The sequence below is a fragment of the Equus caballus genome, chromosome 18 (genome assembly GCF_041296265.1).
Source record: "Equus caballus isolate H_3958 breed thoroughbred chromosome 18, TB-T2T, whole genome shotgun sequence".
Lineage (NCBI taxonomy): Eukaryota > Metazoa > Chordata > Mammalia > Perissodactyla > Equidae > Equus > Equus caballus.
This window is the reverse complement of record NC_091701.1, coordinates 78,976,974-79,002,081: the sequence shown is the minus strand read 5'-3', so window position 1 is coordinate 79,002,081 and position 25,108 is coordinate 78,976,974. Positions and strand designations below refer to the sequence as shown.

Sequence of the window (25,108 nt, the reverse complement as noted above, 5' to 3'; positions counted from 1 at the left end):
GGAAAGGTTCTTGCCAGTAAGGCTTATCCCTAATTATCATGAAAGCAAAATATTTCCCAAAAGCCTGCCTCTTATTCCCAACAGACATCCCTTAATATGTCTTCATTAGAATTGGATCCCATGGCCACCCCTGACTGCCAGGGGGGAGGCTGGGGATGCCTTTGTGTGGCAAGAAATGATATCTTTCACAGCTCCCACTCATTATTCTAGGCCTGGGATCCATCCTGCTCTTGTCCTCCTGGGAACTGCCTCAAACTCCAGACCTATACCTAGGGCAGTGCCTCCCTACTGTTGACCACCCGCTGGAGGGTCTACTCATTGCTTTGACGCAACTGCATGGCCGTTCCTCTTAGGAGACTGTCTGACTGAACAGCTTCCCATCACTTCAGCCGTCCTCATCCTCAAAGCACCTGCTCTATGCCAGGTGCTCGGTCTGAAACTCTGAGCCCCCACCCACATCCCTCAAGCCGAGCTAGTCAGTAGGGCTGAGCTCCCATTCTGACCCTCAGGGACAATTCGAGATTCAGTCCCAGACTGCCTCTGCTCTTCTGTTTCTAGGAGTATGCCGGACACACAGTATGTCCTCAATTAAAGTTTTTCTGAGTGAATGAGTGTCTGGGTCGACCCAGGTAGACATGGATTAGAGTGAAGGAAGGTCAGGCAAAGCCAAAAATCCAGGAGTCATTTGGGATAATTCTTTGTTCTATCTGACACTCTAGAAGCACACATTTCTATGTGATAAAAATTTACACGTAGATGATTTGTTCTGCGGTTGCTGGGCTGCTTAGAGAGTGCTAGAGGAGAAAGATCCTTCTCTCCCTTCTTAGAGCCTTAAGGACAGAATCGGGCACACACCCTCGCATGACACTGAGAGCTAATAACTTATTTTGTTGGCCTTCCACGCATACAGTTTTAACGTCCCTCATTCTCCAAACCATGGTAAATAGGCATGGATAATGGGTGGCAGATGTACACATCTCCTCTAGAATAAGTTCAAGGAAAGATGCTCTAACTAAGGAGCAGTTGAAACAAACACTGATATTTCATTAAGGATCATGGTCCCTTTGGATAATACTTAAAAAAGGAAAGAAAGTTTTTTGTTACACAAACAAAAGCATAAAATATAAATAGGAAGGATGGCAAAAGTATTTAAGAAAAAAAATCTTTCACTTAGAGTTTTGACAAATATTCTACACGGCCGGCCCTTCAAATAGAAAAATACATGAGAGGCTCTTGTGGTTTCCCATTATTTGTTGTGGTAACAGCAAAGCAGCTTTGTAGTGTGTATATATTTATATATATAACTCATCCTACATTACCATGATATTCTAATTATAGCTGGTGCTTAGCACTGCTATCACATGCATAAACGTATCCAAAACTGGAGTAGAGGAACAGAGAATACAAAACCTCCAGATAAAGTGGAAACTCCCGTGTTTCCCTTTGTCAACTTGTGGGCTTCTAGGAAAAAGAGAAACAGTAATCACACAGCAAAAGTTATTACAGAGTTACAAATGTATCACTGAAGAAACTCCTGGTAGTCACTTGCCTGGCTCTTTACCAAATTATTTTAGGGAAAAAAAAATCAAGGAATGAGTTAAACGTAAACATATGTGAGGGGATTTGCTACAAATCACCTCGTGGTCCTTCTGACAATATAATTGTAACTAGCAAATTACATTCCTAGCAACACCCTTTAGGGGAGAATCAGGTTCCCAAAGGATAAAGTCATTACTGACATTTTCTAACTTTATCAATTGATCCGTAGTATAGATGCTCACACTTTAACTTTTACCTACTGGAATTAATCTTGTACTAATAGAAGTGAACTGTGGAAATAATCCCATGCACCCATTTTCCTCATGTCCCTGAACTTTGACTTTTCTTTCTGAATGAGAATTTCTGACTGAATTTGTAGAGGAGGGTAGACATCAAGCAGCTTATTAGGGATCGACCCTTCTGCATTAAGGCTTCAGGCAAAAGATCCTCACTTGGCTCAGCAAGCCTGGGCAAGCTGCCTGGGGGCTGCGGGGCACAGAGATGAGGATTTTGAGACTTGTATTTGTGGCTTCCTCTTTCGCATCCTAAATTCAGGAAGGTTGAAGGCCCACACTTCTTTGCCTCGGGGAGTATTAACATGTCCCAAGGAGGAAAGCAGAAGTTGCCTGCAACATACTTCCCTTCTTGGTTTTATTTCCAAATGCCTAATGCCCTCCAGAAGCTTATGCTGCATTCCCCGGAGGGAAAAGAGAACTGGGTTTGCCTTTGAGGGAAAAAAGATGTGCCTTGAGGAGAATGAGAGAGGTCTGTGTGCCCTTATCTTTCTCCTGCCCTCTCTTCCCTCGTAGTAGCCTGAAGAAGAGACCGAACATTTCTAGCTCTCCAAAGACTCCTGTAGCCACGGGTTAAAGGGCAGCATCAGAGTCCTGGATCTGCAGGACTCTGAGAACTGAGAACGAAGGCAGCTGGCGCCCCGCTCATGGAACCCAGCATGGGCAGATGATGGAAAGGACCGCCCCAGAGCTATGAGGCTACGCAAGGCCTCTGTGCTTCCTTGGCAGAGGGTGGGGACAACAGGGGACGGGGGCCCCAGGAATGACTGAGGTTGAATTTCTGGCCTACCTTGTGAAAGGGAAGACTTCAAGTCAAAATTAAATTAATTCAAGAAAACAAAGAAATGTGACTTTTTGCAGCTTAGAGTTCAAGGATTGAGATTGATAGCCACAACAACTGAATATGGATGCTAAAAAGCACAGAGTGGAAGATGTCTCCTTCCCCTACTGAAAGAGGGCAGTGGTCCCTTTCACCAACAACTGACAATCTGTGGAAAAAATCCAGTTTTGTTTACTGCAGTGAGCCACATGTCAGAGCTGGCTGTGTTCATTTGAGAATGTGGTCTTGAAGTGCGTATGAAACACTTGGGGCACCAGTCTTACTTCACTGCTCAAACCTCCCCATCCAGGCACGCAGTCATCTCATTCCTCCCAGTCATTCCCTCCCTGGGCACGTTCCCTGTTACGCGCTCCCATACTACTCTTTTGCTTGCCTTTAGCAATCCTCCGTGTCCAGCATCTGCACTCGTCTGTAAAGTCCAGAAGAGAGGGGGCTTTGAAAGGAATTGTTCTTTCTACAGGACTGGTATCCCCGTTATCTGTTCAAGTTCTAAAATACAGTGGAATGACAAGGACAGCAAGTGAAAATATTAACTACTTTCTAACCATGATGGGCCAGCATCAAGGCTTTTTTCCCCCCAAATTAAGGCCAAAATGGACACTGAGTTATTGCTGAGGTAGAAAAGGAAAAGGGAAATTTGTCACAAGTCCTTTCAGTTACTTATGGAGGACAATAAGGTATTCTCCCTAATATTGGTTCATAATGAGTAAACAAAGACACAAAAAATGTCCATGGCTTCAAATTTAACTTGTTTTCAGTGAGACTCTGGTTATTACAGCAACAGGATTTTCCTGGGTGTTTAAAAGACTGGGGAGACAATTTATTACAGATAGATATTGGCCATACGTAATATTCTTAACAAAAGATAGCAATATAGCTGTTTTATGCTTACATTCTTTTCCCTAATTAAGGACTAATTCAAGTATTTGGAATCACTTTTTTTTTCTTTTTGGAAGACTTGCCCTGAGCTTACATCCATTGCCATTCTTCCTCTTTTATTCACTTGAGGAAGATAAGCCCTGAGCTAACATCTGTGCCAATCTTCCTCTACTTTGTATGTGGGACGCCACCAGAGCACTGCCGACGAGTGGAGTAGGTCTGCACCCAGGATCCAAACCTGTGAACCCAGGCAGCCAAAGAGGAGTGTGAAGAACTTTAACCACTCAGTCTCGGGGCCAGGCCCCTGAAATCACTTTTTAAAAATTAGACAATTTTATAGAGCAGTTTTAGGTTTACAGAAAATTTGAATGGAAAGTACAGAAATCTCATACATTCCCCTTTACGGTTCCTCTACCAAGTTTCCCCTATTATTAACATCTTACATTAGTGTGGTACATATGTTACAATTGATGAGGCAATATTGAGACATTATAGTTAACTGAAGTCCATAGCTTACATTAAGGTTCACTCCGTGTTATACATCCTGTGGGTTTTGACAAATGTGTAATGACCTGTATCCACCATTACAGGAGCCTACAGAATAGTTTCACTGCCCTAAAAATGCCCAGTGCTCCCCCCACTCATCCCTCCCTCCCCTGGAATCACTTTTTAGCCCGATGATGGCCATTTCAGCGGCATTCTCCCAGTCCTGATGGATATATCTGTATAGAATTGGGCTCTGTTTTGTGCTCAATTATTGGGAGCACAATATGTCACAAAATGTGACAATTGTCGGGACAAGGGTGTCATTGTCCAGGTAGGAAATATTGTCGAGTGTTTTTAAGATATGATTTAGACATAAAATTTACAATTCCTCTTGAGGCAAAAAAGGTAGAAATAATTTCAAAGGCAGAAGTATGGTTACATCTGAACATAGTTATGCTTTCCCTCGGAAGAAAGCAGATGAATAGATTGGGCAAACGTTTTTAACTTATCCCTATGCGTATTTGGAACAAGACATTCTTCTTTCATGGAGAAAGCAATAAAAGTATCTGCACACACAGCTGTAATATTTAAACGTCATTAAAAAAAATTTTCCTTCTCTGTACAAGATTAAATTTTATAAAATAGATCCTTACAATTAGTAAGAATTTTTTGTGGTCACTTTATTCAACTTGCCTTTAGGCAAAATCACCCTTAAGCCATTTTCAAAAGATTTTTTTTGTCCAGAACTACCATAGAAATTCATTATACAAAGATCAGAATTCATTTCATTGTTTGACACTCTTATGGTGAAAAACCTATCTAGGCACACCTAAATTTCATTATGTGATTATATGCTTATGCTCCACCTCAACTTTAATTCCTAGGAACATAGAATCCTATCTTCTGTATAGCAAATTTTCACAAATGTTAAGATTTTTGTTAGGTTCACTTCCATTTTTTTTTTTTTCTTCTCATGGCTAAATGATTCTGGCTTCCTCATCTTTTCCCATGAGGTCTTACTTCCCATTCTTAAATTATCTTTGTGGAAACAATGAGAAAACATGCAACATAAGGAGGACCACTTAGTATCATGAAACCGTCTTCCAATGCACCAGGCCATTTCTAACATAAATATTCACAACGGTCACTGTGTTCTCTTCCAAGGAGGACTACACCTTAACACTTCTGAGCTTTTGCTGAACATGAACAGCTAGCTCTATGAGCACAATTAGTAAAATATGGTACGGTTCTTGTCCTTGTGGGGGTTATCACTTATTTGGAGTGACCCCAAACCATAAAAAGTTGACTTAGGTGTTGAATACAAAGAGCACACCTTGCATATTATAGACATTCAGAGAAGGGAGCCTTCCCTGGCTGCCTTGAGGGGTATTTCATAGGGAGTCCTAGAGGTGGCTGGGAAAGTTGGACAAGATTTGGAAGGGCAGGGGCGGGAGGTGAAGACAGTCCAGGCAAGCAGAACAAGAGCAAAGTTACAAAAGCAAATGCCAGAAAGTGAGAAAGGAAAGAGGAGAAGGGCAGTTTGAGTGACGCAGTGTTGAGAAGTTGGGGGAGAGGAGGAGAGGGTTGAGAACAACATCCACGCCAGTCAGAGGAGCTAATTTAGACAGTAGCAGGCAACGGGGAATCGCTGCAGGCTTAAAAACATTCCTAACTGTTTTAACCCGACCCTTGTTGCGAAGGATAGAAACAGCCATTTTGGGCAGAAAGAGGAATTTATTGGTTTATACACAAAACCTGGGGAAGGAGAGGACTATAACTAGCTGGTCCTCAGGCAACCCCCATCAAGGATGAGAACACTGCTAGGAATCTCCCTCTCTGTTTTCATCTCTGCTTTACTCTCAGGTTTTCTATGACACGAGAACCACAGTCACTGACATTTTCCAATTTGTCTTCTCCTGAGTGCCTCATCAGAGAAAACTGACTTTTTCTCCTGATTCCAATTAAAGAAAGAAAGAAATGTTGGGAATGCTGCCAGTTAGCCCAGTGTGGATCACATGCTCTCACCTGTAACCAAGATGAAGAGATAGCATGATTGACAGCAGCCCTTAGAGCCACATGGCAGAGTTGGAGGCTGGGTTAGAGTAGCAGTTCCAAAAGAAACATACCGTCTCCAGAAGAAAGAAGAGGACAGGGTGGAGGAAATAGCAAACATCCTCTAGAGTGACATTTACTAGTTGTCATCATTCTCTGTGAATAAAAAAGTAATGCAAGACCATTTCAAAAACTGGGACTATTATTGATCAAACACAAAGAAGTAAAAACTAAAATCACCTGAAGTTCTTAATCCAGAGATAATCAACCTGTTAATATTTTGGCATATTTCCTTTTAGTTTTTCATGCATATTTGTGGTTATCTATGATGGGTGTGGTAGAATAATACCCCTCCCCCAAAAATATATACATGTCCTAATTCCTGGAACCTGTGAATATGTTACTTTACATGGCGAAAGGGATTTTGTAGATGTAATTAAGTTAAGAATTTTGAGAAGGAAAGATTATTCTGAATTATCTGGGTGGGCCCAATATAATCACAAAGGTGCTTATAAGAGGGAGGCAGAAGGGTCAGAATCAGACAGAGATTGAAAGCTGCTACACTGCCAGCTTTGAAGAAGAACGAGGCCATGAGCCAAGGAATGCAGGCAGCCTCTAGAAGCTAGAAAAGACTAAGAAACAGATTCTCCCCAGGGCCTCCAGAAGGAATGCAGCTCTGTTGACACCTTGATTTTAGCCAGCTGAGACTGATTTTGGACTTCTGACCTCCAGAACTGTAAGATAATAACTTAGTGTTGTTTTAAGCAACTGAGTTTATGGTAATTTGTTACAGCAGCAATAGGAAACCAATACAATGGATATACATATGTGCATATATATATATATATAGTGTGTGGGTTTGAGTTTTGTTTTCAACAAAATCAGAATCATACTGTACGTGATGTTTTGTGGAGAGCGTTTTTTTCAAAATAAAAACATTGTAATTTGGGGGTTTTTTTAATTGCACTAATATTGGATTATAATATTATACAACTTTCAGATGTACATCATAATATATTTAGAATTCTGTGTAGATTACATCACGTTCATTACCCAAAGACTAACTATAATCCATCACCACACACATGTGGCTAATCACCGCTTTTGTCCTCCCCCCCCTTCCTCTCTGGTAACCACCAATCCGATCTCTGTTTCTCTGTGTTTGTTTGTTGTTGTTTTTATCTTCTACTTATGAGTGAGATCATATGGTATTTGACTTTCTCCCTCTGACTTATCTCACTTAGCATAATACCCTCAAGAACCATCCATGTTGTCACAAATGGCTGGATTTCATCATTTCTTATGGCTGAGTAATATTCCATTGTGTATATATAACACATCTTCTTTATCCATTCGTCCCTTGATGGACACCTAGGTTGCCTCCAAGTCTTGGCTATTGTGAATAAGGCTGTGATGAACATAGGGGTGGATGTATCTTTACGCATTTGTGTTTTCAAGTTCTTTGGATAAATACCCAGCAGTAGAATAGCTGGATCATACGGTAGATCTATTCTTAATTTTCTGAGGATACTCATACTGCTTTCCATAGTGGCTGCACCAGTTTGCACTCCCACCAGCAATGTGTTCCCTTCTTTCCACATCCTCTCCAACATTTGTTGTTTCCTGTCTTGTTAAGTATAGCCATTCTGACCAGAGTGAGGTGATATCTTACTGTAGTTTTGATTTGCATTTCCCTGATAGCTAAGGATGTTGAACATCTTTTCATGTGCCTGTTGGCCATCTGAATATCTTCTTTGGAGAAATCTCTGTTCAGATCTTTTGCTCACTTTTTAATTGGGTTGTTGTTTTTGTGGTTTGTTTTTAATAGAAAACTGATACAGTGACAGTGGTGCTGGTGGCACCAGAGATTGGTTAGGAGTTTCAAAGGAGGCAGAGAGAGGCTAGTGGGAGACAAGCCCACAGACTTTTGCAAAGCCCTAGTTTGAGATGATGAAGCTCTTGAGAGGGGTGGTAGCAGAGAGAAGAGTGAAGAAGGGACAATTAGGGACATTTGAAAAGCATGACTGATGGGACTTACTGACACGTTCTTTGGCATAGCCTTGCCTCAAAGCACATAACTAAACAAAAGTTCTAGTGATCAGCTATTCATCTGTTTACTTTGTTTTTCCATGACATATTTTTCAAATGACTTTTCCCAAGCTGTTCGAAGAATCATTCAAATATGACCATGAGGCAGCAAAGGGAGAGTCATTTCTTAACTCACTCATCAATCTCTTAGATGAATTATCAAAGAAAAAAGTGTTAAATGATAAATTTATAATAGGACGAGAATCTAAAATTGTTTTTGGTAAAATAACAGGACTTCCAATTGAAACTTCTAATTATTCCCCCCAAATACATTTTGCCTGTACATTGCGCATACACATTTTGACCATAAAGTCTGGAAACCTAGATGTATTTTATTTTTTTAAAGATTGAACACCCTTGATTACCTCTTCTGGGGTATACTAAAGATGCACATTTTTTCACTGAAAATCTGAGTCAAATCATCTGAAGCAAAGAATCACAGATGGATGTGCAGGAGCTGATGGAAAGATTGCATTAATGTACCATGTTCATTGCAATTTCGCACAGTGGATTGAATTATACATTGATAATGAGGAACAACACATTAAACATACCATGCAATGCCATTAAACACATCGTGTATTGTAATATCAATAAACCATTTATTACATATATATAAAATATATGTGTGTATGTGTGTGTGTGTATCTCCAGTCTTTATGGCCACTAGGTATGTGTGTGTGTATTTACCTCTTGAGCCTTGGTTTCTCCCCTTGGATGCAGTCCCTTCAATTCAACAAGTGTTTATTGGGGAGCTGTTATGGACTGAATTGTGTGCCCCTCCTGCCCAAATTCATACATCAGAGCCCTAACCATCCCTCCACCTGGAATGCTTTTCCTTCTTCACAGTGGCAACTCCAGACCTAGCAACATCCATGCTAAAGGAGTACCTGATGGAAGTTTATGTTCCACCCTGTTCTTTCCCATTGCAGACATTTTTGAGATGGGCATAACCTTTTTAGTTGATTATTAGGCACTAAACACAAGTCATTCACTCTTTCAATTAGTATATGTAGCTAACACTACCAGTAGTAGTTGAGTTATTGAGTTGGAAACCTGGCTTAAAAATAGCATCCTGTAACACGTGTAAGGCGGGTACTGCTGAGTTCCGATTGGTAGAACTCACTTGTGGTCTGATTGTGGACGTCAGAACACTCGAAGGGTACAGGCTGTGATAACTGCTCTTGCATAATAGTTGGTGTTTGTTCTAAGTTAATATCTGTAAATGTCCAGTTCTACAGATTTTGCAGATAAAATGCCCCCAAAAGGGCTACTTGCAAAAAAATATAACTTAGAAAAACATATATTACAAAGGTTATGTGATACTTTATTTACTACACATTTATATTACATAGGGCATGTAAATCCCACTTGTGTGAAAGAAGCAGAAATACCCTTACAAGCAGAGACCAAGTATTCTGCAGTTGTTAGAGTTGGACTGGGAGGGGTGAGATGAGGCCCTGGCCTCACCTTGTTACTGCCCCAGCCTCTGTTTCTGCCCTTGGCATTCAGATACCAAGTGCCAGCTAAGTCTCACTTCTTCCATGAAGTCATCTCAACCTGCTGCATCCCCAGTCAATTTCTCTCTTCTCTTAACGCCTATCGTACTTACAGTCTGTATCAGAGCTGAGTACATATCTAGTTGCTTTCTGGTGATTTCATGTGTTCTTGTCTCATCAACAGTTTCTTGAATGCAGAGATCCCTTTTTAAATTAAAATTAACTATTTTTATTAAATAATAGATGCTTTGTGTATTTTCCTTAACATTAGAGATTTACCTTCATAAATATTGATTTAGTTCATTCATTTTAATTGCCAATTAAAGAATACAAGTTCATCATTAAAAGATAAAGAAATAAAAGTACTGTAAGCGTACCACTCTGCAATAAACATTTTGTGTTCTTGTTAAATTTCCTTCTAGATTTTTCCTATATACTTTTTTTATGAGTTCATATTATACATAACGTTTGTAGTTTTTTGATTAGCATATTCTGAACATCTTTTCATATCAAAAACTATTCTTTTATAAATCATTGTTTTCTTAATCTCATTGCTGGATATTTAGGGGATTTCCAATTATTTGCCATCATCCCACAATGTCCTAGCTAATGTTTTATTTATTCTTACTCTTTGGAATAAATTCATAGAAGAGAAATTGCGCATCAAAGAGATGCATATTTTAATGTCTATCACTAAACTGCCCTCCAGAAATAGGTTGTAACAATTTGTTCCCACTGCAGAATATGAGCGTGCATTTCTTTCCAGCCTTGCCAACAATGGGTGGGGTCATTTTTTTTTTTTTTGAGGAAGATTAGCCCTGAGAAAACTGCTGCCAATCCTCCTTTTTTTTTTTTTTTTGCTGAGGAAGACTGGCCCTGAGCTAACATCCGTGCCCATCTTCCTCTACTTTATATGTGGGATGCCTACTACAGCATGGCTTTTGCCAAGCAGTGCCATGTCCAAACCCTGGATCCGAACCAGAGAACCCCAGGCCACCAAAGTGGAATGTGTGCACTTAACTGCTGCGCCACCAGGTCCCAAGGGTGGGGTCATTTTTAAAAATCAGAGACTATTTCTTGTATTTCTCTACTACTGCTTAAAGTGATTTGACAGAGCTGGGGACATAGTAGATATTAAAGAAACAGTTTTGATAAATTGATTAATAAGTAGTGTTCTTTCCACTACTTATGACTACTGATTTATTTAAGCAAAGAATTATTCATTCACTGACATATTTATACTACATGTAATGGTTTTTGGTCTGCCTACTAGAAATGAATACAGCATTTAGAAATGAAAAAATGCTTTATGAATTACTGAATCATAAATTAAGACAATGATAACTAGTTTCAAAGGTAATGTGTAGAGAAGCTACTCTTAAAATGAAAGCTGTCCCAGAGTTCTAAGAAGTCTCTTGGGAACAAACAATTTGTCTCGTTCTTCTAAGAATAGGAAGTCCTAAAACTTCTCCTCTGGGGAATAGGACTGTGAATTTAGGATATGAAAACCTTCCCATCCATTAGCTATTAGAGTCTCCAGAATCAGTGGAATGGTGCCAGAGAGGAAGTCAAAACCTGGTGTGGATTTTCACAGTCTCAAGAACGTTTTAAAACCTATCCTTTCTTCAATATGAAGGGGGGAAAATCAACACTAAAATTTCTGGGGAAGAGTTTTATGTTTCTATTCATTCCTGAAAGTTTGTTTTTCTGAAAGTTCCTGAAAGTTGTGGCAACTGGATGGATGCCCTATTTAGTTAGGTGATTTAATTTTACAAGGTTCCTGCTCAGTTATCAGAAGGATCATCCTAGGATAATAACTGGTCCCACTTTTCCAAGGTACAAATCTTTTCACCGTATAAAAAATAGTAATCATTAAAAATTAGCATAGCCTTAAAAATTACTGATTTGAAACCTCACTTAAAAGGATATATCTCATAACTATTTTATAATATTTTTCTCCCCATGATTGGCTGAAGGTGCCAGAATGAGTTTGAGCTCACAAAGCATCATGTAGTGGAAAGAGCATGTGAGTGCAGTCAGAAGATACAGATTCGAGTCCAGTATCTTCCAGTGAGAGGTGTTTAACCTCAGGCAAGTCACTTCATCTCCCGGGGCTGTAGTTTCTCTACTATAAACCAAAAATCCGGCTTTGGTCAGCATTTCCCAAAGTGCGTTCTGTGGAACACACCTCTTGTGAGACGTTCCATTGGAAAAAGCATTTCACCGTCGAATACATTTGGGAAATGCTGTACATAATATCTACTTCTTAGAAATTCACAGCTCATATTAACATATTAAAACTGCTGAAAACCCTTCTAGTTTAGAAACCCATTGAACACTGTTTAACCTAGCATTTCTCACTTAATTTGATTAAAAGTTTTGTTTTTGGAATCACACTGACTAAAATCCTACGGAACTAGAGTTCCAAAGAACACCCTTTGGGGATGATGGACTAAGATCCTTTGAGATGCCTAGATTTACGGTATTACTCTTTCTCATGCAGGTATTCAGCCAGTCCTCTAAAACCAGCTTCTCCTTCTGGGGTCTCTGTCTCAGAGAAGGTCACCATGGCCCAGTCCATGTCCCACATCTGAATCCTGAGGGTCATCCTAGCCATCTCTCTCTCACCACCTCCCTCATAGCCAAGCATACACCGAATCCTGCAGATTCCACCTCCTTAACATTTCTCCCATCCAATGCCTGCCTCTGCTTTCATGAAGACCTGCAGCATGTCTCACCAGGGTTGTTGCAACCATCTCCTAATTTACTCCTGCCCCAGGCCAGTCTCCCTGGTCTCCAGAACACAAACTCAGTTGTCCTGGGGCTTTACATACTCCCAAGATTTGATTATTCATTACATTCCCCAGAGTAATAGGTTTAAACTCCTGAGTTTAGCACAGGAGGCACTTCTACTTTCACCCCACCTCCTTGACCCTTCTCTGCGCTTGTCCTGACAAAATGGAACAGCTTGCAGGGTCTCCAAGGCATCGTGCTGTTTGGTGCCTGCACACCTGCCTTTGTCTAGAACCCGCCCCTCCTCCAGGGTTAGCTCCTCCCTGTCGCTGAACGTGCAGTGCAAGAATCCCTCCAGTGGAAGGCTTTCCTGACCTGGGAATGGACTCCGTGTTCTAAGAGTGACTTCTTCGCCTCCGTTATCCACTAGACCATGTACATTTTTTTTTCTTTTCTTTCTCTTTCTTTTGTGAGGAAGACTGTTGCTGAGCTGACATCTGTGCCCGTCTTCCTCTGCTTTATGTGGGATGCTGCCACAGCATGGCCTGATGAGCGGTGTGTAGGTCTGCACCTGGGATCCGAACCCACGAGCCTTGGGCGGCCCAAAGCAGCAGAGCTCATGAACTTAACTGCAACACCACTGGGCCAGCCCCCAATGGTCTATTTTTTTAAAGGCGCTTTCGATGAAATGAGTGTCTTCCTTGTACAGGACCACACAGCCTAGTAAGACCATTTGGTGACAATAAGGAGTTATGGCACTCAGGTGTGTCTAATCTCAACAAACCTAGTCACGGAGAAATGGGGCAAGAGGCTATAGGGAGATTTGTATGAATTATCACTTATCAAAATGCTTAAAGCACTTATTGATTTTAAAACATTTATTGTGCAAGGTACTATGCTAGATATAATGGAAGATATAAGAATGGATAAACTAGGGCTGGCCCTGTGGCTGAGTGGTTAAGTTTGCACACTCTGCTTAGGTGGCTGGGGTTTGCAGGTTCAGATTCAGGGCATGGACCTAGCACCGCTCCTCAAGCCATGCTGTGGCAGCCTCCCACATAAAACAAAGGAAGATTGGCACAGATGTTAGTTCAGCGACAATCTTCCTCCAGCAAAAAGAGGAGGACTGGCAAGAGATGTTAGCTCAGGGCCAACTGTCCTCACACACACACAGAAAGAATGAATAATGTGTTGTAGTGCATTTGGTAGAGAAGATCATAACTTAACTAAAATAATTACAATTAGAGGTAATGAATGACGAATTCCACAAGAAAGGAAAGGAAGTCAACAGGAACTGGTCAGCAGCACCATCTTCACTTATAAGAGAGAACATTCATTGTGATACAGCAGAGCATTAAAGCACCTACTAAACTTACACAAAAGTGCAGTTGTTTCTCAAGTACAGATGTCTCAGGAGTGAAATGCAGCTGGTAATTGCACTGTATGGGTCTAAACACCAGTTTGCAACAGACTGTGTACCAGTTTGGAACAGATTGTGCAAAAAAGACTGAAACCACTTCAAAGTCCTCAAGAATATCTGAAAAAAGGAACGTAATTAACCAAACCAGGATTTGGCCCCAGGACAGACAAACGAACACTCTGGTTCTTAGAAAGGGAGCCAGGATCTCCAAAATGTACAGTCAATTCTTTATCTGCGAAAATTCAAGATCCAGAGACTCTTACTTAGCAAGCAGATGGGAAGACACGAAAATGGAGTGTTCATGGCCACGAATTCCGGGTCACACTCCCATGTGTCAGTGGTTCTAACGCTGTCAACAATCTTGCTTTGCATGTAGCCAGACAAAAATGATTTGATTCAATGTTTTCCCTTCCTTTGATCAACTTACGAAAAGGTCAAAGTAAAGTCATACGTTAAAATCTAAAAGTGTGTCACGATTGTAAAATCTGAGCAATTTACAACTTGGTGATAAGGCAAAACACCTTACTCCTAAACAATTTCGGTAAGGGGGTGACGAAATTAACGCAAGATAAGCAAATTTCCGAATTAAGAATTAGAATTGAAATGTCCAATTTCTAAAGCTTCTCTATACAGTGCATGAAAGAGCAGAGGGTGGTTGGCCAAAATGGGAATTCCTAGAGGAAGGCCGCACAGATTGCCACCACACTGGTCCCCGGGGCCGGGTCGTCGCAGCATCCCGCGCGCTGCCCGCCCTCCGCCGCCCCGCCGCCCGGCCGGGCCCGCTGCAGGCCGGGGGAGCGGCGGCGGGCGCGCGGGGATTTTCCTCCGCGCTCATTCATTCCCTGATTCACTGGTTCCGGGAGGCGCTCCCCGGCGCGGGGGAGGAGGGCCGCGGGGCGGCGGGCTGGGTGCGGCTGGGACCGGGGAGCGGGCGGACGGGGGGCGGCGGCCGCGCCGGAAGTGAGCGGGCGGCGGGCGGGGGAGCGAGCGGCCGGCGCGAGTCGGGCGGCCGGGTGGCCGCGGCCCTCAGCCCCGCCTTCTGCGTCTCGGCCGGACGCGGCCGCGCTCGGAGCCGCCGCCGCTGGGCGCTGCGGGCGCCCCGCCCGCTGGCCGTTCGGGCCGTCAGTCAGTGAGTGAGTCAGTCAGTCAGTCAGCGAGGCGGGCGGGCAGTCACGGAGCGCGCGGCGCGGGCTGCGGGCGCTCGGCGTCTCCCGGGGCGGAGCGCCGCGCCCGGGGCGGAGGCGGCGGCTGCCCAGCGCGGGCCGTGCGCCGGCCGCGGCCGCCGGAGGACGAGGCGCCGCCGCGGTGAGTGCTCAGCTTCCCCGCGGGGCCGCCGGAGGGGGCGGCGGGCGCGGGCGGTGAGGCGCCGCCGCGCTCCCGCCTCCATTTTCCCGGCGGCGGCCCCGCCATCCCGCGCGGGCGGCGGCTGGCGGCCGGGCGGGGCGGGGGCCGGCGGGAGACAATGCGGCGGGGCGGCGGGCAGGGCGCGGCTGCGCCCCGGGCGGCGCGGGAGCGGGACGGGCGGCGGACGAGCGCGTGCAGGGCTCCGGGAGGCGGCGGCGCTGTGGGGCTCGGGCGCGGCGGCTGCGGCGGCCTCGGAGCCCCGCGCTTGTCCGTGTCGGCGCGTTCCCGCCGGAAACCCGAGCGGCCGTTCCCGGGGCGGGCGCGGCGGGAGCCGGTTTCGGGGCGGTCGGGAGATGCGGGCTTCCCGTCCCGACGGGGTCTGGGGGCGCCCGCGTGGTGGGAGCTGGAGCGCGCCCGCCCTCAGTGCTCCCGAGCGCGCCGACGTGGCTCGGTGTGGAACGGGAGCCTTCTGGAAGGTGCACGCGTGACGGCGGCCGCCTGTCTCCTGTTCTGCAGGGAGAGCCGGGGCGGAGAGGTCGGGGTCTCCTCGCCGGGCCACCGGGTGGCGAGGTCGCTGCTATCGGCAGCCTGCCTCCTGAAGAGGCCGGAGGGGCGGAGGGGGGCGGCGGCGGGAAGGGCGCCTTCCGCAGGTGTTCCCGGGCTACCTGCCGGCGGCGCGGCGCGGGGAGCCCCGGTCCGGAGCCCTGGGGGCGGCTCGCTGGGTGACGTGGGACCAGCTGTTGAACTCAGCACTGGGCTCTGTCGGTAAGGTGGGGGGACCACCTCCTGCTTACCTCGCGGATGGCTGTCACACAGATTGCGGGAGATGATGGCTGCAGGCCCCCTGCGGGGCGCTGGGGTGTTGGACCAGCGTTCATTCCTCGGCTCCCGCGCCTGCTGCTCCGGGGATTTTCCTTGGCTGGGGGGGCGGGGGGGCGCGGGGGTAGAAGAAGTGGAGGTAGGTGATCGTAATGTAATGCATTACATAAGAAAATGTTGGAGTAGAGGTGGAAATAGGGGAGCCGGGAGGGGAGAGGTGAATTCTAGATTGGGAGCGCTGGGGGGAAATTCATGGAAGCTGCGGCATGTGAGGATGGGTGGGATGTCAGCGGGTGGAGATGGGGACGGGGAGGGGGAGGACGTTCCAAGTCGAGGTGGTGCTCTCCTCTGAGAGCTGAGTTGAGGAGGAAGACCAGTGGGGGAAGGGCAAAGTAGAGACGCTCCAGAGCTTTTTAGCTCTTGAGCCTGACCTTCAAAGATTGTCTCTCTTATTTTGCTTTTTGTGTCCATGAGTTTCCCAGAAACCAGATCTAGTCTATTCAAGTTAGTACGAAAATGTCTACAAAGCTTAACACATGAGTTTTAGATTAGACATTTTGTGTTATTTGGACTGCTGCTCTCTTCTGTTTGAATTTAATAAGGAACTATTTGTAGATTTTCCTTCTGATGAATATTAGCTCTGTTTGGTAGAAAAAGCAGCTGATTCTTCAGCTTCAGAGGTCTCCCTAAGATTATATAGTAAGTAACTGGCTGAAAGGAGTGAGGTAGTGTGCACATACTGGGTGTGTCTCAAACTCTTGATCAATAGTATTTGTTTTCACAAGTATTTTAGCACTTTATTTTCAGAAGAGGTGTTTTTAACCATTGTGTGAAGATAATAAAAATGGCGCTTTTTTTTGCCATTTAAAATGCTATCTTTTGGTTCCGACTCCATGCATAGTTATTTATTAGATTAGCGTGGTGGATGACTGTCACACTATTCATAGATTTTGGACATACGTTATAGAATCTCATGGCTTTGCCTTGGTTTTGAAGTAGTTGAATGTCAACATTAGTGTTGTTAAACCAAACTCTTATTTAAGGACGATTAATATTAGCCAAACAAGAGATGTGACCTCAGGCAAATCACTTATCTTGGCCTCTCAATTCCTTTACCTGTAAAATGAGAAATTTGCATTAGATCACTGGTTTTCAGTCTGTTTTACCGAGCTCTAGAATTTTGAGGAGGACCTTCAGAGGTTCTGCAGATGTTTGACCTAAGTCTCATTAAAAATGTGTTTTAAACCTGTAATAATAAAAAGTGACTGCTATGTGACATGCACAGTTTCAAATGCTTTACATGTATTTACTTAATCCTTGCCATAATCCTATAAAGTAGGTTCTGTTAATGTCTGAGAAAACAGGCACGGACTACAGAGCTATAAAGGGGCAGAGCTGGGTTTGAAACCAGGCAGCATAATTCTTAGCCTTGTGTTCTTAAGCACATTCCTGTACTGCCGCCGTAATAAAATAAGTAACACACGCAGGTTTTTGTATTGTGGTAAAATGTACGACATGAAATTTACCCTTTTACCCATTTTTAAGCGTACAGTTCAGTAGTATTAAGTACATTGTCATAGTTGTACAACCATCATTATTATCCATCTCCAGAACTTTTTCATCATTCCAAACTGAAACTCTGTGCGTTGAACAATAGCTCCCCGCCCCCTCTTCCTCTAGCCCCCAGTAGCCACTTTTCTACTTTGTCTCTAAGATTTTGACTACTCTAGGTACTTGATATAAGTGGAATCATGCTGTAATTGTTTTTTTTACATCGGGCTTATTCGCTTAGCATAATGTCTTCAAGTTTGATCCATGTTGTAGCATGAGCCAGAATTTCATTCCCTTTTAAGGCTGAATGATATTCCGTTGAATGGATGGACCACATTTTGTTTTTTCCTATGTAGATGGACATTTAGTTGTTTCCACCTTTTGGCTATTGTGGATAATGCTGCTCTCACCATTGGCATACACACGTCTGTTCGAGTCCCTGCTCTCAGTTCTTTTGGGTGTATACTCAGAAGTGGAATTGCTGGATTATATGGTAATTCTATGTTTGATTTTTTTTTTTTTAAAGATCGGCACCTGGGCTAACAACTGTTGCCAATCTTTTTTTTTGTTTTCCTCTGCTTTATCTCCCCAAACCCCACCTGTACACAGCTGTATATCTTAGTTGCAGGTCCTTCTAGTTGTGAGATGTGGGACACCGCCTCAACGTGGCCTGGCGAATGGTGCCATGTCCGCGCCCAGGATCCGAACCCTGGGCCGCCACAGCCGAGCGCCTGAACTTAACTACTCGGCCCCAAAGCTGGCCCCTATGTTTGATTTTTGAGGAAGTGCCATACTGTTTTCCATAGTGGCTATACCGGTTTACGTTTTCACCAGCAATGCATAAGGGTTCCAATTTCTCTACATCCTCACCAAGGTTTAGTATTTTGTTTTTTGATAATAGTCATCCTAATAGTGAAATGATATCTCATTGTGGTTTTCATTTGCATTTTTTTAATGATTAGTGATGTTGAGCGTCTCTTCATGTACTTATTGACTGTGTATCTTGTAGAAATGTCTATCCGAGTTCTTTGCCCATTTTTAAAATTGGTTTGTTTTGTGGTTGTTGAGTTGTAGGAATTCTTAACATATTCTGGATATTAATCTCATATCAGATCCATGATTTACAAATGTTTTCTCCCGTTCCGTGGGTTGGCTTTTCACTCTGTTGGTAGTGTCCATTGATGTACAAAAATTTTTTATTTTAATGAAGTCCACTTTATCTATTTTTTCTTTTGTTGCCTGTGCTTTTGGTGTCATGTCCAAGAAATCATTGCCAAATCCAATGTCTTGATGCTCTTCTCCTATGTTTTCTCCTAAGAGTTTTATAGTTTTAGTTCTTTGATTCATTTTGAGTTAATATTTGTATATGGTGTTAGGTAAGGGTCCCAATTTGTCCTTTTGCTTATGGATATCCTGTTTTCCCAGCACTGTTTGTTGAAAGGACTATCCTTTCCCCATTGAATGGTCTTGGCACCCTCTTATACATACATATAAAATTTTAGCACATTGAAAACCATAGTGCTACATGATTATAAAAGTAATTGGCAGGGGACAAGTATTCCTTCGTATAAAGTTTCTCTTACTAGCTCTGTGCTTATTTGTGAATTTTAAACAGATTATTGACAAGGAAAGTTGTAGTTTGCAGTAGATTTTTAAAAAATTCAGTCTTGTGCCTATCTGTTCCTGTAGAGTTGTCTAAACAATACCTTACTATGGCACATGCACTGTGTTCAGTTAAAGGACAGGTGGGACCCAAGCCCCTTTCTTTGTGGATGTACTCGTCCTGTGTAAGTCATTTGTTTAGTAACAAATGAACATGTGACACTTAAGTCCTGATACCATGTTATAGATGTTTTTATAGCTCATTGCAAGTTTTGAGTTTTTCTTGTTTGCCTTGGAAGCAGTTGTTAGATATTGTTACTCATTTGGAAAGAAAAAATTCTTATTTTAAAATTATTTTTTCATCAGTTTAATTGAAGTATATCCTGGGACTGCGAAGTGAACCATTAAAAACTGCTATCAAAACAATAGCGGCTACCTCCTTGCAGCTACTTACCTGAGTGAAATCAAAACAAAATTTTACAGAAATAAATGGATGCTTAGCTGCTCATAAGACTGTAACTAACATCTCTAACCCTAACTTGTCTCTTTATTTGAGTTTGTGATAAATTAATGTAATGTATTTGAACATAAAATAGTATTAGCAATGCTTTTGCCAGTCTTGTATACTTGGGATACTGTATAAGATTTCATCTGGAAAAGTTTTATTATGAAATATTAGAAAACTCCCAGATTATATGACCTCTAAAGCTTCATCCCATTCTCTTAGCACTATTGTTTTAAGACACAATATTTACCACACTTTGGGGCAGATGTCTTAAAATGTATCACTCATGATTTATAAATTGGCTTTTTAAAAAGTATATATTTTGCTATTAATAAAATACATATTGTTTCTCTGCTTTACGCAGAGCTGGGCATAATGGAGAAATCAAAGAGATAGGTATTCTCCCCTCCAAAATAGAGAAGATGCCAGTTTAAGTGGTGGATACAAAGAATCAGTAGAAAATTGAGGGAGCAGTGTCCAAAAAGAAGCAGAAGGGACTGGGATCTGAAAGCGAGTGAAGAGGTTAGGTTTGGAAAAGAAGAAACAAGTCATCCCTTTAAATGAGAAGAAAGGCAAGATTGGTAGGCTCATAATTGATGGCTTGTCATTATGTAACACTTAAAAATTAATCCCCCGGTGAAGAATGGTGAAATCTGGAAAAAATTAGAATTGGAGACATATTAAATAAGCCCAGATATTGTATAATTGTAATAAATCAGTTTTGTAACCGTACTTAAAAATTGGATGCTTTTTTGGAAATTACTTTTAGAGGGATCTTACTAAATTTGATATATGAAGAAAAGTGTTACCTAAGTCTGTACAGCAAAGCAACTAATAACGTGACTTGAAAAATACAATATATTCTTTATGTATCCCAGGTTGTACATTCCTCTATCCGTGGCTCCCAAGCATGGTTTACTTTCCCTTATTTTTCTAGTCAGAATCCCATTCGTCCTTTGAGACCCAGCTTCACTGCCACGCACCTTTGTGAAACTATTTGACACCAAGGCAGAGTGAATTGCTTTCTTCTTGATTCCTCTAGACCTTACTTGATTTGCCTTATGTTGTAGATAATTGTGTACTGTCTTAAGTCCCCCTGAGTTCTGGAGTATTGGAACTAAGGTTTTACTTACCTGAAATGCCTGTCAGTCCCTTAAATATAATAGAAATTCAATAAAAAGATTTTAATAAAAGTCATTTGAAGAATTCTTTACAGTTGGTGTTAATCTCCTGAAAGGATCCACAAAAATCTAGTATTATTTATTTTATTTATAAAGAATAATTCTTTGTTGCCTTATTTGGTTTATTTGATATTGTAACAGATGACTTTAGAGACTGAACAAAATCAGTGATCCCTCTTATCTGTCAGTAGAGTGCTTTATCAATGTTAATAATGGCTCAAAAACCTTTTTGTTTATCCTAAGTTTTAAAAATAAAAATATATTTTTGAAAGCAAAAGTAATGAATATGCTGCATTATATTTGAAATATCTTGGTTTTACTGCTTGGTAATACAGAATTCCAAAGTCTGGATCTTAAATCTGTTTGTTTTGGTACCTGGTCTTATTGCTTGTCTTGGCTAAAAGGCAGCGCCTGTAGGCACATAGACCCAACAAGAGCAGCGCGGCTTTCACTGTGTTTCCTAAATGGCGATGCTCACTGTTTAATTTCTATCCCTCAGTTATGCAGATTTGGCTAGCAAAGTTTGCTCTTCCTAATCAAATGAATGTGAGGATTTGCGTTTGTTTATTTTTAATAAATGTGTTCAAAATCTTCAGAAATTCTATGTTTGGAAGGCATTTAAAGAGTTAGAAAATGGTTTCTCTGGTTTTAGAGTGTGCAGGTATGAGTATTTCAAGATGGCACACATTGTTTTCTTTTGGAATGCAGTTATTTTCTCACTAAGGTTTAAAATGCTTCATTTACCTTTAAGGTACAGATAGAGGAACCATGTTTTTGCTTTTAAAAGCAATGACTAGGTAGCATAATGCTAACAGTCACTTATCACAGAAAGTCAGCAAATTTAGATTCTTTTTATTGTAAAAGATAAGTGCTTAACTCATCTTTAAATCTGACAGCTCTTTTTAAATACTTTGCCGTGAGACAACCAGTAAGCCTGTTTGGTACAAAATACTTATGGTCACTCCTCAGCCACATCAGTAACGTCCTGTAACACTTGGCGCTCTTCTCGCTTCAACTTCTCTTTGCTGCAGTAGTTGCTTTTGAAATTAAACCTTATTTCTCCTGCCCCTAACTTTCTTTTGTTGAGGTCAAAGCAGCTGCTTCATGAAGGATTATATAATACATTTTTTCCATAAAATATTGTTTCTATTAAGGAAGTCATTTACTGTTGAGTGTATCTTCTCTGGAACACTGATCTCTTGTAGCAGCTTACGAAAAGGTAGGTTCTTTCTTTCATTATTGAAAAAGAATCTGGCAGATGCTATCACTCTCCCCTTAGAATATTTGGATTACTTCATGTGATGTGTGACTGTCTGACAGGTGGCCATAATGAAGATGCCACTGCCATTTTGTATATTGAGGATACATATATATTATATTATATGACATTATATTATGCCTAAAAGACATGTGTATTAAGATAAAGATTAAATATAGGTAGAACCCCTAATATCTTCTTATTGTACCCCAGTGGATCATCACTCATAGCTCCCGAGGTACAGTCGCCTCTGTTTTGGAAACCGCTCTACAATATTACTGAATTACTGTTGTGGATAATGAGCATTTCATATAAGTTCCATTTCATAGTGTGTAATGTTTTCGTGTGAAGCCATCTTAAAAATAAAGCACTTGGGACAAGACATTCTGATTCTCTTATTAATTGGAAAGTAATGTTTGTGGAAGAAGAGTAGATGAGTTTCAGCAAAGTGAGATCTTAATAAAATTTATTCATCACCACAATTGAAACTATTAGCTTATTTCAGAATCTTAAATTTGGATTTTGCATTATGCTTTCAGGAATTATTCAAGGTGAATTAAAAGTACCCATTTAACGTTAATTTAGTAAATCAGTGGTGTCAATAGACCTAGAATTTCTCCATGTCCATAGTGAGCATTTCTTTTCTTGACATCCCCTAGCAAGATAGAAAACATTTTCCATGACTCTACCCTTTCCCTTTGCTGCCCTCTCTACTTCTCCTCCCCGTACTTGAAGCTAAGGTAAGTTTTGCTCTTCTATAACTTTGTATTAGTTGAATCATACATACCTACTCCTTTGTCTTGACTTCTTGCACTCAGCCTGATGTTTTTAGATTCATCCATGTTACTGCATGTATCAGTAGTTTGTTTCTTTTGATTGTGGAGTAGTGTTCAGTTGTACAAATATGTGGATACGCCATAAGATTGTTTATCCAGTTTCCTGTTGATGGGCATCTGGGCTGTCTCCTGTTTGGGACTATTACGAAGAAAACTGCTATGAATATTTTTGTGCAAGTCATTTTGTGGACAGATGTTTCGTTTCTCTTGGATAAAGGAGTAGAATTGGTAGGTAATAGGTAGATGCTCTCCCTTTTAAAAACTCGTATTAAAGAACAAAATACATTCAGAAAGAGTGCACGTAAGTGTACACTTTTACAACCTGAATACTCCTGTATAACCAGTACATAGATGAAAGAAAAGAATGCTAGAAACCGCCTCACATTTGCTTCTCCATCCTCCTGTCCCCTCATGAGTAGCCACTACTTTGACTCCTAACCCTAATTCTGCTATAAAGTTTTTTGGTTTCCTCGTTTCTCTAAAAAATTTTTTCTACTTTATTGAGGTATATTTCCGTATAATAAACTGCACATGTTAAAGTATACGATTTGCTAAGTTTTCATGCACCTGGGAAGCCATCACTGCAGTCAAGATAGGAAACATTTCCATCATCTCCCAAAGTTTCCTCCTACCCCATTGCAAATCATCCTGCCCCTCACCTGTCTCCGGGCAGCCTGTCACTGTAGAGTAGTTTGCATTCTCTAAAGGTTTATACATGGGATCATACAGTGTTCTCTCTCTTGTCTGTCTTATTTTCGTGCAGAATGATGATTTAAGTTGTTCCGTATTGTGGGATTTTTATTCCTTTTTATTGCTGAGTGGTATTCCAGTATGTGTATATACCACATTTTGTTTATCCATTCATCTATGGATAGATAGTAAGGCTGCTTTGATTTCTGGCTTTTACAAATAAAGCCGTTGTGACGTTTGTGTACAAATCTCTTCATGGATATATGCTTTCATTTCTCTTGGATAAATACTTATGAGGACATGCTGGGTTATATAGGGTAGGTGTATTTTTAATTTTTTAAGAAACTGGCAAACTTTTCCAAAGTTATCGTTTTATATATCCAGCAGCATTATATGACAGTTCTAATTGCTTTACGTCCTAACACTTGGGATTGTCAGTCTTTTTCATTCTAGCCTCTGTAGTGGATATGTAGTGGTATCTCATTCTAGTTTTAATTTGCATTTCCCTGATTACTAATAGTATTTCGTGTTCTTATTAGCCATTGGGAAGTGACTATGCAAGTCTTCTGCCCGTTTTAAAAATAGATTTGTTTATCTTTTTTTATTTAGTTGTAGCAGTTCTTTATATATTCTATATACAAGTCCTTTATCAGATATATATGTGAATATTTTCTCTTAACTGTGGCTTGACTGCTTTTTAATAGTGTCTTTCAAATAGCAGTTTTTATATTGGACTTCATCAAAATGATCAATGTTTCCTTTTATGGTTAGTGTTTTCTGTGTCCTAATAAATTTTGGCCTACACTAAAGTTGCATGTATCTCCATATAAATTCTCCTAGGAGCTTTATAATTTTAGCTTTTACATTTCAGTCTATGATCCATTTTGAATTAATTTTTGTTTATGGTGTGATGTAGAGGTCAAAGCTTCCCCCTGCTTCATATTTATATTTGTTCCAAATGCTTTCCATTTTTGTCAATTGTATCCTAATAAAACTAGGAAACATCCTTTCCTTTCTTCCTTACCTGACATTCTTGTTGAAAATCATTTGACAATATAAGTGTGGGTTTATTTCTGGACTCTCCATTCTCTTACATTGACATAATTCTCTATTCTTTTGCTAGCACTGCAGTGTCTTGATTACTTAGTCTTATAGTGAGCCTTGAAGTCAGAATAAATCCCCCAAGTTCTTGTTCCAGATTGTTTTGGCTGTTCTGAGTCTCGTGCTTTTCCATGTAAATTTTAGAATCAAATATTGGGATATTGGTTGTAATTACCTTGAATACCAAGTTCAATATGAGAAGAATTGACATGTAACAATATTACATTTTCCAATCTATTAACATGGCATATCTTTCCATTTATTTAGGTCTCTAATTTCTCTCAGCAGTATTTTATATTTTTCAGTTGGTATAGACTATGTTATATAAACACTGCACACTGTCCTATTTGTATCATTCCTTACAGCCAAATTGTTATTTACACATGCTTAT

General features: G+C 41.4%; 2 protein-coding genes across 8 annotated transcripts in view; one reads left to right on the top strand and one right to left on the bottom strand.

The window, feature by feature from the left end:
• Window positions 1–16,254, bottom strand: part of CD28 (CD28 molecule) — a 159,042-nt gene extending 142,788 nt beyond the window's left edge. Inside the window, exon 1 of the mRNA XM_070240611.1 lies at window positions 15,969–16,254. The gene's annotated coding sequence lies outside the window, so the exon portion shown is untranslated. The remainder of the gene's footprint in view (window positions 1–15,968) is intronic.
• RAPH1 (Ras association (RalGDS/AF-6) and pleckstrin homology domains 1) overlaps window positions 14,793–25,108 on the top strand; it is a 116,371-nt gene continuing 106,055 nt past the window's right edge. For 2 of the 7 annotated variants that reach the window (XM_070241650.1, XM_070241657.1), the window contains exon 1: window positions 14,793–15,135. Coding sequence is in view for 2 of the 7 variants with exons in the window: in XM_070241648.1 (XP_070097749.1) it covers window positions 17,867–18,037 (171 nt within the window). In the remaining 5 variants the exon portion in view is untranslated. Of the gene's footprint in view, window positions 15,136–15,196; window positions 15,205–17,758; window positions 18,038–25,108 lie in introns of those variants that run through there. The other 5 variants (XM_070241652.1, XM_023622448.2, XM_070241651.1 and 2 more) reach the window with 5 other exon arrangements.